The sequence below is a fragment of the Melozone crissalis genome, unplaced genomic scaffold (assembly GCF_028551555.1).
Source record: "Melozone crissalis strain CALT ecotype California unplaced genomic scaffold, PUWL_Pcris_2 ptg000038l_1, whole genome shotgun sequence".
Lineage (NCBI taxonomy): Eukaryota > Metazoa > Chordata > Aves > Passeriformes > Passerellidae > Melozone > Melozone crissalis.
Window position 1 is genome coordinate 6204630 of NW_026535816.1, and position 19543 is coordinate 6224172.

The 19543-nt window shown below is 37.7% G+C and overlaps 1 protein-coding gene across 1 annotated transcript in view; it reads right to left on the reverse strand.

Moving 5' to 3' along the window:
• Nucleotides 1-19543, reverse strand: part of SPON1 (spondin 1) — a 181503-nt gene that overhangs the window by 144043 nt on the left and 17917 nt on the right. Inside the window, exon 3 of the mRNA XM_054283667.1 lies at nucleotides 2527-2660. Within this exon, the coding sequence (XP_054139642.1) occupies nucleotides 2527-2660 (134 nt within the window). The remainder of the gene's footprint in view (nucleotides 1-2526; nucleotides 2661-19543) is intronic.

Sequence of the window (19543 nt, forward strand, 5' to 3'; positions counted from 1 at the left end):
CTGGAAGACCCTATATTAGTTGTACCACTACAAAAAAATTGCATTATTTGGCACTGAAACTGCAATAAGTTTTTATGGGTCAGTTACATTTAACTTGTGACTACGTTTAACTTTTCAATATATTGAAGTCAGCAGATCAAGGCTAGGGAAAAAAGTAAATCCTCATGATCCAGAACAGGCTCCAAAATGTTGCCATTCTGTTTTGGAAATCCTAAAACAAAGATATCATAGTCTGTAAGGATTGAAACAGATGTCTGTCATGGACGTATTTTATGAAAAATCTTTTTGCTAAGATTTTTTCTTTTGAGAAGCTGAGAGGCCTCAGAAATGAAATGTAAACAATGATTTTCTGCTGCTGTGGAATGCAACAGGTACATTTTTGATTGGTCTTATGTGGTTGTTTCTAATTAATGGCGAATCACAGTCCAGCTGTCTCAGACTCCCTGGTCAGTCGCAAGATTTTATTATCATTCTTTTTCTTTTCTTTGCTAACTTTCTGATGTAATCTTGTCTTCTATTTCTTTAGCATAGTTTCTATATATTTTTTTCTTTTAATATAATATATATCATAAAATAATAAATCAGCCTTCTGAAACATGGAGTAAAGATTCTCATCTCTTCCCTCATCCTGAGACCCCTGCGAACACCACCACAGATATGTATTGAACTATTAAAAAAATATTTTCACTCCCATCACATACAGAAGAAAGAAAAACACAGAGGGTTTGCTTCCCCTAAAGTTCAAGGTTTCAGAGTTTTTCCCTTATGAGTTCGGATTTAACTCTTCAATATTTGCTTTTAGATTTTTTCTTTTATCATCTAGGATAACCATGAAATAATTATTTCTAATGCTGATGTTCCAATAATGATGTATAAATAACTTCCAAAATTTCCATTCTATTCTATGGGAGAGGACCATAAAGAAGGTTTGTGAAGAAGGCTGATGACAAACTCTAACTCAGATGCCACCAAATCTTTACATGCAAAAGAGAAAATATGAATGTTTTTAATGCCAGGAGTGATTGTTATGCATGGGCCCATGGAGGGGCTGCACTGCAGCACAAACAAATGCCACATTTTGAGGTTCATCTCTGGCATCAGCAACTCTCAATAATGGTCATTCTTTCTTTAAACAGTCCTGGGCATGGAGCTGTTCCTTACTTCCTGAGGCCAACAAAGCATTCATTGGGAGGAAACTCTTATTTGTCATTTAATGTTTCCTGAAAGGTACTTTACAACTTTCCAGCAGCACATACACACCAAAGACACCCACAGCACACTGTAAATAGCTGGTCATAAACATCTTTCTCTCTCATTGCAATCCTATTTAGGACAGTAATGGAAAAAAATTAGATCTATCAACCTGTGTTGTTGAATAGCATTACTGGATTAAATTTTAACTCTTGTCTCTTTATAAAGCATCATCACTTTATTATTAATTTACTCAAATAGCAAGTGCCCTAAGCAATATTGGTTATACAGCTAAGAGGGGGTCAGTCCTGGGGGGAAGACCAAGGAGCTTTACTGATAAAAAGCTCAGCAAGACTCAAGGAATCTTCTGGATTGCCAAAGGAACACTCAAAAAACTCCATCTATAAACATTACCAAACTTATTTCCAGGTTTTGTTCCAGCCTAATGTGCACGTGTCTGTGCTGAGCTAAAGAAAAGACTGTAAGGGTATTCTTGAGCTGAAAAACTGGGGATTCTTTCAATTCACAAATCAATTGCAATTATAAAAAAACCATTTTCCTGAATTGGTCTGAACTATCTTCAGCACAACCTTTGAGATAACATTTCCTTAAAAGCCTAAAAGTCACCATCCCCAGCACTGAAAAGCCTCTTTGAAATACTTCTGCAGGGCACGTCTTAGCAATTTTTAAGGCTTCTCCCAGACATGGATTCAAAACAAGCAAAGGATTCCCAACTGCCCATGAATATTTGACCAAAGTCTTAAGAGACAGGACAGCATTTCTCTGGCACTCTTTAGTTCTCCAGACTAATGAGTGACCCTAAATCAAAGTAAACATACATAGAGACTTATCTTTATTTACTGCTTGAAAAGCATGATTCCACATGAGAGTGTGCAATAATAGTAAAATATCAGTAAATGATCACTAGGCCTGAAATGAAAGCATTCACCTCTAAATAAATCTGGTTTTTCTGATAAAGGTCCATTTAGACAATCATGACTTTGCAGAACATGTTTATTATCCATCCCAACAAAGAGCCTGTTTTTTACCCACCAGAGGAATGCAATTTTAAACTCAAGAACTTTTAGGGGATTTTTTTACGTGAAACTGAAGGCAAATAAGTTCAATTAAGGTTGCTGACTCAATGCTTATTGAAGGCTTGGACTTCCTTTTGAATATTGAGGCTTTAAATTGCTAACATTTCACTCTGCAAGTAGAACCAGACTTAGTAAAATGCATCCAAAAAGAAAAAAAGAATTAAAAACTCCATTATTTCCAATTAAGTATTCAATTTATTAACTGAATTTTACTTTAAAAAGGCTTAAAAATACTTACTTCAGGATGACACAGCCTGTCCCAGCGGGAGGAGCTGTCCAAAACACCTGGATGCGTGTCCTCCTCCTGGGTGTGCTCTCAGTCACAGCCACGGGACAATTGCTCATGAACTGGGTTTCCTCTTCATCTATGATCTAGGCACATGGAAGGAGAGGAACAGGAAAAAGGTAAGGACCTGCATGGCCAACACCTTCCACCTGTGTTTTGTCAGCTCGTGTTTTCTTTTGGGTGCAATATTTATAATTCTCTCTGCTCAGCTCTGCACTGAATAACTTCAGTGAATTTATGTAGAACGTGCATGAATTGAAGACCAAAAGCTCACAAAATAAAGACAGTAGAATAAGTCAGTTCTGGGTAAAGACAATTCGGGCCTTTCTGAGCATCACTGCAAACAACCGTTTTTTTTTTTTTTTTTTTTGGATCTTGATTACTGGAGGTTCCTGTAAATATTAATGAACTGAAAATAATAAAATATTCATCATTTCAGATGATTGAGATTCCATTATTTAGTCCAAACTGCAGCTATTTTTGCTTTTTTGACTGATTGATTGATGGTTAACAGAAAAGTTTAAATGGTACAAGTCAAAAGCCAGAGAAGCAGATTTGGAACTGCTGTTCCAAGGACTTTACTCCAAGGTGTCATGTCAAAATAGCTTTCTCACTGCATATGTGTTTCATGGATGGTACTTTAAGCCTTCTGTTCATCAGATCTCAAAGACATTTCATCAGAAACTGTTAAGTTCTATCTGGAAACAGGCAATGCTCTGATATTGCAAAATTTCTCTTCAAAATGCTCAGTGGTCCTGTTTCATTTGATGAAGCCACAATTCACAAAACACTGGGTCAGCCTTCAGGAAATGAATTACAAACCTTACCATTTTCAGAAAAATAAAAAGCTGTATTTATCAATTTATTGCAAGATTCAGCTCTGAAGGGGCTTTTCCAGAATCCTGGTTGTAACAACGCGCACACACACACAATCATACACTTTTACCAATTAAACCATAAAAAAGAATCAAATCTTCTGGCAGTAAACATAAGATTAAACAAGTGTTTTGACTAAAAAAAAAAAAACAAACAAACAACAACAACAAAAAAACTCCTTTGCATTCTAAAAAAGAAAAAAAGAGAGGCAATATCTTTAATTGGGCCAGATCTGCTTTAGTGAGTGGGCACCCTCCCTATCTCACCCAAGGATGTTGCCAACATTGCCAAACATTTTTAGCTAAGCCAACAAACATTTCTCTATTTCCCTGGCAGAATGAAGTGGTGCTGGCCCAGAGGAGTGCTGAGAAAATCTCTTTAGCTGGTCAATAGGGCAGTGGCTAATGAGTTTTAAATTTAGAGCCATTAACACGCCTCGAGTTTTTTAATGCTTCGTAGAATCTGTGTAAGCAAACACAATGTGTGCATTTGCTGGGTTTTAATTAACAGGAAACAGTGGGAAGTGTGAGATCCACTGGTGGCTTAAGCTGACTGCAGAGTTTCCACGTCTGCTGAATACAATTTTATGGGTGTAAGTTGAGCACCAAGAAATCCCTGACCGACAATTCCGTTTCAGCCACCAACTGTACTTATTCTGCCTTATTCCTGCATCAGTGAAATAAAGAAATAAAACTGCCTGCTCATCTCTCAGAAAGGTGAAATAAAGAAATAAAAATGCCTGCTCATCCCTCAGAAAGGTTGTCTCAATTATTCCACGACCATATCAATTGACCTTTTATCCCTATCTCACAGCAATCCATTAGCAATCAAAACCCAATTTTGGTGGCAGCTCTGAGGGAAGAATGAGTGATTTTCTACCATCTCATACACAATGAAACACTATTGCACATTGTACAAAAGCATGGTAATTCCCATTGAAAAGGCTCTTAGGAGGTCATCAGAATGTTCTTTAAAAGGACAGCTTTTCTAAAATACAGAAATATTACAAATTACTGTACAAATTACACTGGCTCCCTTGCCAGATGCAAAGTCTTGGATAAAAACTTTGAGGATGTATTAAATCTAGGTCAAGATTATGTAATTACACGTAAGTATGAATAGGATTGATCAGATACAAGCTATTCCACAATGACCAATGAAACTCGCTCCCAATTCAGCTGAGCTCTTACCTGGCACAGGTTCCACCAATGAATGTTTCTTGAGAAGCCCAACTGCAACAAATTGGTGCTCTCCAAGTATAAAACCACTATTTTCACTTAAGACCTAAAGATCATTCCTCCAGCAGTCATCATTCTAGACCTACCTGCTGTTATCATATTTCTAGAGTCCCATACCTTCTGGGTGGTTTTCTCATGATCATCTCCTCACAGCAGTGTTGTTCCTGCTTCTTCATCAGGACTCCACCCAGGCTCTCCCTGACCAGCCAACCCACCCCCTTTTATCCCAGTTATCTTCATTAGCCACAGTTGCCACCCAATTAAGGACATCACAGCTGCAGCCCATCAAGAACAACTAGGATTGGGGCAAGGCCACTTATACAATACATAGATTTTACCGAGACTCATGGGCCACTTATACAATACATAGATTTTACTATGGCTCAAAGGCCACCTATACAATACATACTAAGATTCAACGGCCACCTATACCTACCCACGTGCATTTGCATGTTAAATAAATTCTTATTCCAGTTGAATCCATCCTGCTTTTTCCCCAGCAGTGAATGGAATCACAAGGAACCCCAAAACCAAATCCAGCAACCAAAGGAAGGAGTTGTGAGTAGTTATTAAAAGACAAATTTACGAGTTGCCTGCAAAAGCAGAAGCTGAAATATGTGCTTGGATTTTAGATAGCTATTACACCAAAGCACATCCTAGTTCTAGTTGCAGCAAATGAACACAGAAATGGTTTTTGCACTTCTACTGCAGATCTAATTCCTTCAAATTAGCAAGTAAAGAGTTTTCTCAAGTATTTCTATAATAAACTAATTAGAAAGTTCTGTTTGCCTTTTAGAACACAATCCTGGAAGAACAGGAAGTGGCTGAGCCCCAAGGCTACATCATGATTTCCTGCATCACTAACCATCAAAGCAGAAGGCTTATGCAATGAGTGTCTACTGGAAAACACTGAGCTGAAAATCATAAGGTCTTCCAAAAAGCATTCCTTTGAAGAAAAACTGGACAGAAGCTTTCTCTGATGTTGACAGAATGAAGTACAGAACTCCTAAATTAGTTGGAAAGGCTCAAATGCAAGCTGATTTGAGATGATTAAAGAAAGTCATTTTACCATATATAATAAACACAAGAATTTTTCAAATTCTAGGATTTCATATAAACTATCTCAAATCTATTTATTAAAAAGATGGGGGAGGGTTCTTTCTGTATCCATGGAGGTTCAATTATTTATAAAATGTTTCTCAGGAGTGATAAGAAGGGAATCCTGATTTATACTCCAGGATTACAAATGACATGATATTTTAGGGCAGTGGATGATATTATTACACTCCCATGCAGGAGAAAAGCAATAGTGTCCTGGCCAACTTTGGGGGAAAAAAGAGACATGTAATACAATCCTGATTTTTTTTTCTGGAACCAAGTCAGACCACATAGGCGTGAAGGAAAGATTTGGAAGGGAAAAGGCACGCAGATTAAAATGTAGCATTTGCAAAATTATAGCTTCTAAACCCCAGGTTATCTGTAATGGGAAGCCTTACATTTTCAAGAATGGGCCAGCAAATTACCCACATGTTGGACAAAAATCCTAAACCCAAAAAATAGACACTTGGCCAAAGAATCTGAAGCCTCAGAGGGAGGGATCACTATGTGATTTATCCTTTTGAATCCACAAATGCGGTAACATTAGATTTTAATATTCTAGTTGGGTTTTGGTGTGGTGGTTTTTTGTTTGTTTGGGGTTGGTTTTTGTTTGGGGTTTTTTGTGTGTTCTGGTGGATTTTTTTGTAGTTTTTTTTCCTCCATGATGACTGTGGACCAATTTGGACCAATTGGACCAATTTACTCCTTCAGGAAAACTAGCATAAATCCCAAACAAATTTTGGAGTTAACTGGGATTCAAATGAGTGTCACAACAGGGAGAATTTGGCTAAACTTGGGTAAATCTACAAACATAAAAGTAAGGGTATTACAAGGGAAAATTTACCAGCTCCAGGCATCCTTTGCTTATTCCAAAAACTGATGGAGTTGAGGACAACTTTTGGGTGTTCCTGAAAAGCAGGAGTGGATAACTGCTCAGTTGTTAACAGAAAAAGGAATGGTTGGTTTTCTCAGAATTGGAACATTTCCTGCTGACTGACAAAGCTTGCTGTTTCTGGTTTCTTTAAACTGTTAATCAAATAAACCAGGCAGTCATACTCCTTATCCTGAAATTTATATCAGTATTGGGGAAAAAAAAAAAAGTTAAAAAATTTCAAAACACCATACATCACAAAGAAAGGGATTAGTGCTGAGCACAAAAGGAGATGAAGTTACATAAACCCTCTACTGGCTTGTGTCCACTTCCTTAGCTGGAACTACTGGCTAGGACCTTCAGCACCATTCCTTGTTCTGTGGACACATCATCACTTTCCACTCTCTGAAACAGCTGCACTCTACTGGAACAATAGAATTACAGGAAAGGAAAAAAAAATAAAAAAGGACACGGCTAGAAGTTCACAAGATAAGCATCTTTGTGGGCAGATTTCTTCCTTGGAAGAGCTAACATGAATGTTGCAAAACTGTCTTCTCCTTGAGGAAACTTTCCAATTATAAAAAAGAACATTGGGTCTATGTAACAGCAATAATATTTGGCCTTTAGGGATTAATCTAGAACAGAGCTTATTAGACAGAACGTAAAATTAACGATGTACAAAGTCAGTTTAAAAACCCTGCCTCAAAGATATGCTTCACATAACCACATTCTCTAACTAGAGGACACAGCATTTGTCTCAGAGTCTGTGCTCAGAAGCAGAAGAATCAGAACTGGGATGTTTTATGCACTGTCAGTACCCAGTCTTTGTGCAGATCATGGTTCAAGGTTGTAAACAACCCCTGAGCCCTGCTGGGCTCTCTGGCCATCCTTAGCAATGCATCACAAGGCTGAGGCTGGCTTTAATATCCTTATATTAAATTATGTAATATATATTCATATGCATGTATATAAATAAAAATATATTATAAAATATATTAATAAAAATGTAATGTAATCTAATATATATTATTATATATACAATTAAAAATAATTATAATATATATAATTTAAAAAATATATATTTTTAAAAAGTAATATAAGGTAATGTAAGGTAATATAGTGTAATATAGTGTAATATAGTGTAATGTAATACAATATTATACAATATTATACCATAATATACCATAATATACTATAATCTACCAAAATATACTATACTATAATATAAAATATACTATACTATACTATACTATTATATACTAAACTATTATATACTATTATATACTAAACTATTATATACTATACTATACTATTATATACTAAACTATTATATACTATAATACACTATACTATAATATAAAATATACTATACTATTATATACTACTATATTATAATATAATATATACTATTATATACTATTATATACTATTATATACTAAACTATTATATACTATACTATACTAATTATGTCATGTTATGTTATGTTATATTTTATATTATATTATATTATATTATATTATATTACATTACATTATATTACATTATATTACATTATATTACATTATTAAAAATATATCATATTAATGATTAGGGCTAGGATTTGATAAGGGTTAGGATTTGGCTCTGATAAGGGCTAGGGTTACTCTGAAGCACTGAGAAAAGTGCAGATTTATTGAAGAAAGGCAGTGCTAAAATACACCTGTCGATTGTCGCTGCGTTCTGATAACTTCTAGCCCAAACTCTATGTAGATCTCACACAAAGTTGCAATCAGAAATCAAATTGAGTTCTGTAATCATTACCTGAGGAAAAATATTTTTGCTATCAAGAATCTGCTGTGTTTTGCTCTGCAGTCCAAACAAACCTGAGGTCTTTTATTCCTGCAGGGCTGCTGCAGGGTCTGTTTCAAGGTGTAACTCAAACAAACGAGAAATAAAGCAGTTCAGGGTGACAGGAGCCTGAAGTGCAGTGAAGATGCAGCACTACTCACCACCAAACAGCTTCTCCTGCCCCAGCCTGGCCATGGGAAGCTTAACAAAAACATCTATTTCTTCTTTCCTTAATATGCATGAAGAGAGTAAAGAGATTATGTGTATTGCCAGAAACATGGTGACAGTAGCTTGACAGGATTTAGTAAATGTAAAATGTCATACTGCATATTTTTATTGCTTCAGAACCACTCTTAGTTAACTTAGAGCTCTAACATGCTGAATTATAAAGCTTGCACTGAAAGACTTATGCTTGTAAAGTTAAAATGGCCAATTAAGATGATGCTGTCAGTAAAACTCAAGAGGTGAATGAGCCCAGACTGTTGTGAGTTGAGGCAGTTTCATCTAACCAGTCACTAAGAGGGGGCTGAAGGTCCAGAGTTTCATCTTTGTTTCCCATGAAGTTTCCTCCTTGATTACAACACTAACATTGCTGTGAGAGCAGTTTAGTAAATTGACTTTATCACACTGCATGACTGGGGAGAGGGGTTGGTAGATAACCCAGTTTTGCCCAGATAACATTATTTTTATAATCTCTAACAGAGAAACTCTACCAGGCACAGAAAGCTGTCATTGTTCTCATAGCCACAAATCACATTGGGCTCTTTCAGTAATTTTCTTTAAGTAGTTGCTTCGACTAAGGAAAATTCTTTCATTTCACATTTAAAAAGCAATTTGCAAACACTGACTTCCAGCAGGGGAAGGACAAAAACTTTTACAAATTCTACCACCTTTTGAAATCCCTTCAAATGTCCCAGCTTCTTAGCACATCCAGTGCTCTCCAGCAACGCTGGCCAGAAACTGGGAATTATTTTGAACACTGGACTTGCTTTCCACACCTTGGCACACAAAGGCCCAAAGTGGCTCTTGCCAAAGAGAGTTCCCTGGCACGAGCATCAGAGCATACAAATTACTCCCAGCACCAGGAAACTGTGCAAAGGAACTCTGTGCGACGTTTTGTACAAAAGCAACGAGTCGCTCTGTGCCCTGCATGGCAAATGGCTTAACTTCATTCCCACTGCCTGCTGCCCTCTCCACACAGCACATTTAGAGTATTTGAAATTATGTGTAAGGATTCTGGGAAAGAGTGAAAATTTTAGTTCAAAGAAACTGGACTTTTGGCCCACTTTGGTGTACAATTTAATCAAGTTAGACCTAAACCTAGAGTAAATTTACTGAGGTCAGACTCTGTGCTGACCAAGTCAAACACATTCATTTGTGGGCTACAGGTTTTTTTCATTATATTCAGGCAATAGCTAAAGAAATTGACTTGCTTTTCTATGAAATGAGAGGGAGTTTTATGGTCTAAGCATAGTTTAAATTAGGAAGCATGAAACAGCAGATGAAAAAAGAGTAAATTTTATGATTGCAAAACGAAAATGAAGACATTTTACTACCAAAACTCTGCTCCAAGATTTAGGAAGCAGAGCTGTTCCACTGCAGCCTTAAAACAGATTCACAACCACTGAGGATGATGGGGAACACCGAGGAAGGCTGTGCAGTGGTGACCCTTAGCAGGGGAACAGGGTCAGCATCAGTCAGAGCAGTCCTCTAACCAGCCCAAAACAGCAGCTATGGAGAATTAAATCCAATACTGAAAAATTAAAAAAAAAAATTAAAAATGGAGCACAGCCACTTAGAGCTCTCACAGATTTCTTATTTTTGTCTTCCAAGTAATGGAGAGATCAGAGTGCCAACAGTGCTTCCAAGATGACAAAACTAACACCCCATTTCAGATGGGAGTATAACCACAATAAACCTCAACAAAGATCCATGCAGGCTTCTCTGTGTGGAATACTTCCACAGAGACATTATTTATGTTCAGTGTTCTGTTGTCAAACTATTTCAGTGTGAACATTATTTATTTGGCAAAAAAATAGCCACCACTCCAATCTGGTAAAAAATAGCTTTTGATAGATTATGTCTCCAGTGCTTTAGCCTGGGAGAAACATTGCTTGCTGAAGGGAATACAGTATTGATATCAACAATTTCTAGATAAAAATCACTTGAAAGAAGTAAAAGTTTAAGGATTTTGTATATTTCTTATTCATTCTTTACAGTTAGGACATTTCACTCAAGTCCATAATGCACACATTTTTCTAGCAAGTGAGAAAACTGCTGTTAATTCCCAAATGTATTTCCCACCACCATATCCAGATACATGTAATGCAATCAGCTACCTCACATTAAAGAGAGCCTTCTAATCTGATTTTCTAGACAGATAAAAAAGCTTTGGGAAGTTGTTTAAAGAACAAAATGCTTTTGCAGCCTCATGAAAGAAAGTGATATAAAGAAAGGCAATGTGCACACAAGCCTGGACTGGAAGTGAGACGTGATTGGGATTACTGAGCAACCCATTCCAGAGCAGCCTGAGCTCCTTTTTTCAAACCAATATATCAAATGCCCTGTGATAACTTACTTAGGATGCCTAACAGCTTGTCACACCTCCAGTTGTTCTCAGGCTCCATAAACAGGAGTTCTTTGGGAAGAGAATAAACCTGAGGTTCCAGACTGTCAGCCTCTTCTGCCATGTGCCAATTGCTCAAATTAAATGGAAAAGCAGCTTAGAGAGTCAACTAGAATTTAAGCCAGGGAAATCCATGGAAGACATAAAGTTGGAGTGGCCCCCTGTGTACCAAGCCTTTGTCCTGCTTTCGTGGAAAGAACAGCCAAATTCTATCAAAGATCTCCCAGCACGGCGCATTGGTGCTCACAGAACCCAGGAAGCAGAACAGAAACAAATCTGGCAGAGCTGCTGCAGTTTGAGGACCACATCTTCTACACCAGAGCACTTTTTCAGTGTCTCCAGGGATTGGGCAAGATACATTTAAAAGGGAATTTAAATAGTGAAAAAAACCCCAAAAATAAGACTCTTTGTTTGTGAACAATTTGTGTATATTTTCATTTGGCTGCATAGTGGGATCACAAGACAAAACTTATTTAGTTATTTCTCTTATTTATCCTGCAAAAAGCTGAGACATTCTATTCGGAAAATGTGTTTGAAACATGCTTTATGCATTGCTGGAGTTTGGTTTAAGTGCATGTGCCCTGGTTCAAGACAACACAGAAGGCCAGGGATTTGTGAACAAACACCTTCCATCTCACAAGCAGAATCTGCAATGCTGGTCCTAGAGCACACCCAAAAATATTAAGAATTCCTTCTAGCATTGGCTTGCTAGTCCAGGACTGCAACTGCATCAGTTCTAGGAGTGCTAACACAGAACTTTTTAAAATCTTCAATCAAAAAACAAATCACAGAACTCCTTTTTGAACTTATTTCTGATCACCCTAGTTTGAAAAGGGACAAAACAGGGCTCTGAGCTTCCTCCCCAGACCTGGCCTTGTGTGTTGCCTTGAACCAGGGCATATGCATTTAAACCAAACTCTAGCAATGCATAAAGCACATTTCAAACACATTTTCCAAATCCACGTGGTGAAGAATTCATTCAGATCCTTTCAATCTCAGCACAAACCAAAGATTTATAAATATGGACCTAAATCAACTTCCAGGTCTTATGCTAAGCATACAATTTAGGGCCATTAAAAAGTTTGATGCAGAGTGCTCAGTATCTGGCTCAACTGCATCCAGGATAAAGAAGAATTAAGTTTATGGACATGTGTGTGGAAAGCTGAAGGACTCCCTAATTGCTGTGAGCAAAACTCAGCATTTTATTTTTACTAAATGCAAATTGAAACCTTGTCAGCCCATTCTTAATTCATCAAAACAATGTGCAACTTTTCATACCAGTACCCCAGGATTTTTACTCAATTTCTGCAGCAGCTCTTGTTATCTGCCTGAGCCCACGTGTCTTTGCCTCCATCAATGCACAGAATTTTTTGCACAAAAATGCCATTTATGAATGCTTGAAGGAAGGTGCCTCCACTGTGACTAATAAATATTTCATACTTACTAATTATATTCATACTAATATTTCATAATTACTAATGTAAGGACCTCCAGTCACCATTCAAGGCCAGTCAATAACATATTTTAAATTCAGTGGTCCAGAACTTCTGTTCACCCTGAAAATAAGCTTCAAGCACTCAAACAATTAAGAAATTTAAGTAAGAGAAAAAAAAAATACGCTCTCATGTTTATAATGCAACAATACTTGAGAGGAGGCATGATCCAACCCTAAATCCACCATTCTTATTATCAGTTCTGGAAAGCCTGGCTAAGGACAGCCAAGTAAACGTGACCTTCCTATCAGAACAAAGCACAGGGGCTGGTGAGAGTCATTAGTGACTAATTACTGCAGCACAGCAGCTTCAGAAAGTTGGTGTTAAATGATACTGATGAGGTGTCTCTGCCATTTGAAATTAATTACACTCTTATCTTTTGATAAGATTATCTTTCTTGTATTGTTGGATGTTACCAACATCTCTAGCCCCGTAATGAGTGATGTGGGTGCCAGAGAAATATTTGCTGTGGACTCACACAGAAGAAGACATGGACCTTATCATCTGCTCACACTGGCATTTCTTATTTACATTTCTGTGGCAAGGAAACCCAGGCTTGTTGTCAATTCAATTTAAGACTCAGGAACTGCCATTTTTATTTCAGGAACAAAATTCCCAGATAAGAACGCAGTTGCAACACCAAAGAAAAGGGAATATTAAATTTGAGGAGGCACATAAAAGATCTGATAAGGAAGAAATGTTATACTGGCTGGTCAAACATATAAAGCTTGAGCACTGGAGGCACCTTTCTGTGTGTCAGGTGCTCCCTTCCCTGCAGAGGGATGATAAGGGGCTGCTTTCCTCCCCAACCATTCTCTCTGTACCATTTGTCAGAGCATTAATTGCCAGCCAAAGGAGCCTTTTCTAATTATGACTTGGAGTAAAAAGTGCAACATGGGCTAGAGGGGGCTTCTTTACTAATATAATCAATAATAACATTATTGTAGAGATGGCACTTCTCTGCAATACAGTGAGACAACAGGCAGCAAAGTACAAAGGAATTGCCTCTTCTGCTCTGAGGAACACCAGAACTGATGAAGGTCGTTTGAAATACACAGTAAAATGTGAGTCTGCACATTTTACTGGATCAGCATTTCTCAGTCTCTTAGCTTGTTCAGGCTTTTCATCTAACCTTCATTTTAGGAAATATGACACTACTCAGCACTGTGACTGTGGTGCCAAGAACAGCCACCTCACTTGGAGCTCCTGGCTTAAGAAGGGATTTAAGGATTACAGAAAATACATATTTTTAATAGCATTATTGTCCTGCTCAGTGCTGGAGCTTTAAAGCATCAGCAGCTCTGGCACACGTGCCGTTCATGCTCCTCCTGAGTGTCTCAGTGCCAAAATACACAAAATATACATCCCAACTCAGCTCGAGCCCACGCCACACAAATTCTCGCAGCCTTTGGATGACTGCATACAGAACATAATCTACTTCTGAGAGACTTAATCCACTGCTAAAACCACATTTACAGCAGAAACTCCAGTGATCTGGAACCACAGGCTTCGTGCAGATAAACTTAGGAACGCATTTGCCTCCTTAAAAAAGCTCTCAAATCTTTGGCTGAACAATTTGGGTCAGGGATGCTGCTGGTGCAGGGGAGCTGCAGCAAAGCAGGAGAGGTTTCTGGCAGCCCTGACAGGAGCTGTGAGCACTGGAAAAGCCACCACACTTTTTGTGTGCATGTGAATGTGTGCCTGAACACCAGAGTCGAGAGATAATAATCCAGGCTCTGGCTCCTCGTACTTTTGATATGCTGATCAATTTAATGCACAGCTTCTCCAATTCCTGCCTTCCTTAGAGGGCATCACAGATTATATGCTCTACTCACCATCAAGCCTGACACTTTATAAAGTCAAATTTCATGTTACCTTGAGCACCCTTCCAGCAAATTAAACGTGCAGGCTAAGAGTTTGCAAGAAATCAAGAAGTTCAGCTTTCTCCCTTCCAGAATGAGAGGATTCTGATTCAGAAAGACACACTGCATTCAGACAACGTAGTTTGGCAAAAAAGAGACTCCTGTGGCCAGAACAGATCTTTTTCAAGAGTTTGGTAAGCTCTCCTCAAATGCTGTCTGAAGTCCAAGCCAGTTAAGTGCTGAGAATAAAATAAAAGCTCACATTAAAACATGTTTTAGGCACTTTTTGGAGCAGTGTCTTGCACTAAAAGCTCATTATGGGAACTTAACAATGACATGAGCAATAGAAAAGTAACTAAAAGCTTCAGTGGTTGCATGAGCCTGTGTGTCAGAAGTTTTGCTTGATTTTGGGGCTTTCTCTGTGTATTTCCAAAGAGGTTTTCTATTGTCTTGAATACAGCAATGTGTTTCCCCATGATATATTATTTCCCCCGTTTCTGGAGGAAATAATCATGCAAAAAGGGATTCTGTAAAAAAAAGTAGAATAACAAAGGACTTTGGTAAAGGTTTCTAATAAAATTCTTAAACTCTTTGCAAATTGAACAATTCTAGAAATAGAGCTGTAAAATGAAATGGCAGCATCTCAAATTCTGCTTCTACACAGACCAACACTGTAATAACTGAGCTAATCTCAAGGCCATACACTGAATAAAGTGTTCACTTACTGGTATTTCTGTATTACACATGGCAAGACCTTGGCATAAAACAATTTTTTTAAACCAAATAATAAAAGGCAGTGATTTTGTTAAATCTGCTTCTGACATTTTTTACATGTTCTAAATGAATTTCCAAGACAGGCTGCATAAGGGACAGCTGATTACTGAAGCTTCAGAGGAACCTTATATAAAAGCATTAGACTGAGTTTTCAGCTCCTGCTGCTTTGGCACATTTTGTTTTGAAATAACAGTTTTCTTTATATGTTTCAATTTTATGGCTGTGGATATACTTCCCAATTAAAAAATTGTATCCTCATTTTACCAGACATATGGCAACTACAAAAAAAAAAAACCAGAAAAAACCACAAATGTATATCAATCTCATTTCTGATGATTATGCTTTTCCAGATTATAAAGTTGTTCTATTTGAAATTCCATTAGGATGAATAGAAATTCTATATATGTAATTATAGACCAAGAGGGTGGTAAATAAATTTTCTTTTGGGGGTCCCTTGCAACTCAGCATGTTCTATGATTCTATTAAAAAAAAAATCCACAGTGAGAACAATCAATCCACAAGAGTGTGATAGAATCTCCATCTCTGGAAGTTTTCAAGAAGTGGCTGGACAAGGGTCAAAATAACTAAAATAACTTAATCCAGACTCTTTTTCACATGAATGGTCAGATCAGATGCTATTTCAAGGTCCCTTCCAACCCACACTGCTCCATGATTTTATGAAGTAGGCATTGAATGAATTTCTGCTCTCATTTTTTACATGCATTACAAATTGCTTCTTTGCAGTTCCTTCCCTTTTTTCCTGCACGTGATCTGCTAGAGGTAGTTTTTCCAACCTGGAACAAAGCTTCTTTCGGCCAGATGAGTTCATTTTCTCTCCGTGCTTCTCTCCAAAACAATTACACAGTGCAGCACCAAATCTGAGCCCAGACAAAACCACCTTCTCAAAGAGATGCAGTGCTGGTGTGTAGGAACAGAAACAGCTGTCCCTTCCTTCTTGACTCCCATGTGAGGATCTGAAGGGTGAAACTGTGAAAGTTTTTATCTGAGAATTGCGCCATGAGGGGCAGGAACAATCTAGCCCATCTATCGAAGCATCTGCAGCACATGAGCATGGAAGAGTGAGAAATAATTCACATTTTCATGGCATTCATGGCAACATTTCATGAATGTTGCCCTGCAGGTCAGCTCTCACTCATGAGGAGTCTCAAGCCACCTCTCACTCCTAAAGCTGAATTTTGGTGAAATGTGTCTCAGGTGTGAGGGATGATCAATCACACCAGTGTTTGTTCAGAGGCATTTGATAGTTTCAATATCATTCTGAATTACTCTCAATAAATTTCAATGAAAAGCTGCATAAAGCTCAAAGTCAGCACCCTGGATCTGTTCTTTTCCTGTGCTTTTCCATCTTTTGGAGACTAATCATACACATTTTGCACAGGTACTTGAGAAAATAATTCTACAAGGAATGCAACTGTAAAACAACTTGAGCAAAAAGAATAAAAGCAAAAACTGGTTCAGAAAGGAAAAAACAGCTCCTGTGATGGTCAGACACTCAACCACATCTAAAAGAAAAATTAATTTGCAGGAGATACCAACCCTTGATAAATGACAGCTACTCTCTGGAGTATGAACTAATTAGAGAAGTATTAAAATTAAAGGCGAGGAATCAGATTTAATAGATGAGATTCTTATTATTTCTCATTTTCACTTAAAAAAAATAAAAGCAAAGTAACACTTCCATGTTCTACAGAGCACAGTAGGCATTACACCATCCAGTTTAGTGATCCAAAATTCATGTAAATGTTGCTGTTTCTGATTCTGTGCCAAGCAACAGGAAGAACTAAAACATAGCATGAATCCAAACACATTTATTTGTTTAAGTGACTAAGCCTGCTCAGAGTGCTAAGAGAGTATTTGGAGGGGTTTCATCACTTTAATCCTGTAGCAGGAAAGATTTGCTTATCTTTCTGATACATACCAGGACAACAGCTATTATTACTGGAATTGTTTCTATGGTTCCTACCAAATATATAAAATTAGACTGTGCTCCCCTATTTTAAAATCTCTGCATTATATTTCACATTCATGATTGGAAGGTTCCACATTTAACAAACACTTGTTATTTAAAGCATGGACAATATTTATATGCAAGGAGATGGATGATTATTGAAACATTCCTGACTTGGGAGGTGGATCCCTGAAGTTTGGTCATGGCTCAAGTCTGATGTGTAATCTTGAGCAAGTTCCTTCAATGCTTAATCTTCTGCAAAGTGCATATCATAAATTTACATTCCAGGAAAATAAATATTTATGGAAGTTAGTTCATGTAAAAAGCTTTGGAGTCTTAATCAGAAAGACAATATAAAATCATATTTGAGAGCTGTATTATATCCATAAATGTGCAAATGTGGAGCACTGACAAGGGAGAATCACTAGGACAAGACTAAGTAAATTTAACTGGGAAAACATTCAGCTAGGATTTCTCAAAGTTCAAGAGAATTTTTCAAGTACCTTAATGAGCTCAGCATTTTATCCTCCCTTTATATGTTCATCATGTTTTTAATCCTGCAGCACCCCTTTCCAAATTTATGTAAATTTAGCTTATTAGGCTCAGGCACATCCCAAGTTTTTAGAGGATGTGATGTGTAAAGATGTAAAAACATGACCAGAAATGGTGAAATTCCAGGACCAGCTTTTCCACAGCTTTTATCAGGTTTGCTCCTCCCAAGAGGAAATCCCAAACCTCTCTCACAGCCAGCAGAGAGAGGGAAAATGGGTTCAGAAGCCCAAGAACACCCTGCCATGTACACAGTGTTCTTCCTGCCAGTGGAGCAACATCTGCACCACACACAGAGCTGCCTGTGCAGAACGTGGCTTTAATTCATCTTGCAAGTAATGCAATCAGTGGAACATCAGATGAACTAAAAGGAGAAAAAAAAAAAAAAAAAAAGGCAAATAGGGAGTTTTGAGAAGCTACCATCTGGGTCTTTGCCATCTTTTGGGGAAATCTTACACAATCTCTAAGAAATTATTGTTTGGACACGAGGGATTGAAGCTAAGGCCATTATATAAGGCCAGTGTCTATAAATATATCAAACCCAATTCTAATTCACACAAGCACTTTGGACAATCTTTGTGGACAACAAAATTGGGTTACTGAAAGATTCTAAAGGAAGCCAAGAAACTTGGCACAGTCCAAAAACCCCACTGCAGCTAATACAGAAAACATTTATGATTACCTTAATCTGGGATTTATCACAACATGTGGGCAGATTTGCCTAACAGGAGGGATTAGTGAGGGGGGGTGATTTACTGACTGGGGGTTTCTCATTGACTCCTCCATGTGGGATTCCCACAGCACCGTGCAAAGAGAGGCCAGAGCAAAAGGACAGCAACAAGAGGCAAACTGCTGCCTAAGCAACCATTTAAAATACCTCCCTGAAGCTTCCAGAAGGCATTCCTCATGTAATGCTATAAAATAGGGAGCTCATTTTCCTAGGAAAGCACCTATTGCTCAAGAGAGATTGTGGTGAAAAGTATTTTTCCATTTTCACAATTTGTTTGCTACTTTATGGCCCCCCTCTCCTCTACTCTGTCTTCTTCCTATTTAAAAGCAGTCTGTTAGCTAAAATAAGTTTGTCACAAACAGGCTAAAAAGAGCAATGACAGGTATAATTAAATCTCTCATACAAGCAGAGTCAACTTTACTCATCCAGCTGAAATTAGGAGGAAAAATAAAAAAAATATTAAAAAAGAAAAAAAAAAAAAGAAGAAGAGAATAAATGGGTTGTAGGAGAACAAAACTCTGATGTGTGCCTGACAAATAATGAATAAACACTGGCAATGCCCTAAGGAACCTCTATTACACTACTGACTGTGTCAAGATATATAATCATTAAAGTTATAGAACACTGAGTACCAAAGCTACCTCTTACACACTCAGTCTTTTAAACGTTTCTTTGGGAAAGAAAAGCAGGTTCAAATGAACTGTGCCCACCCACAAGGAGGAAAAAAAAAGAGGCAAGAGCAGCCACAGCGCCTCAATTCACTCAATAGATGAGAATAATTGGGGCCCAGTTCAATCTGTGAAGTAAACAGAAGAAGGATGAAGGCATTTCAATTTACACCTACAGCCTACAAATTAGTGAGCAGTCTGGTAGGATGAGCTGGGTAGGGATTGCATAATAACCTACCCCCAGCAACAATGCAGGGAGCAGGGAACAAAATGGTAGCTCTACACCAGCAGGGAATTTCCCTTTCTAATTACTGACTACTCTGAAAAGCATTCTCAAGAGCCAAACATCAGCTTTTGTGCAACTGGATCGGGAATTTCTTCGTTTTT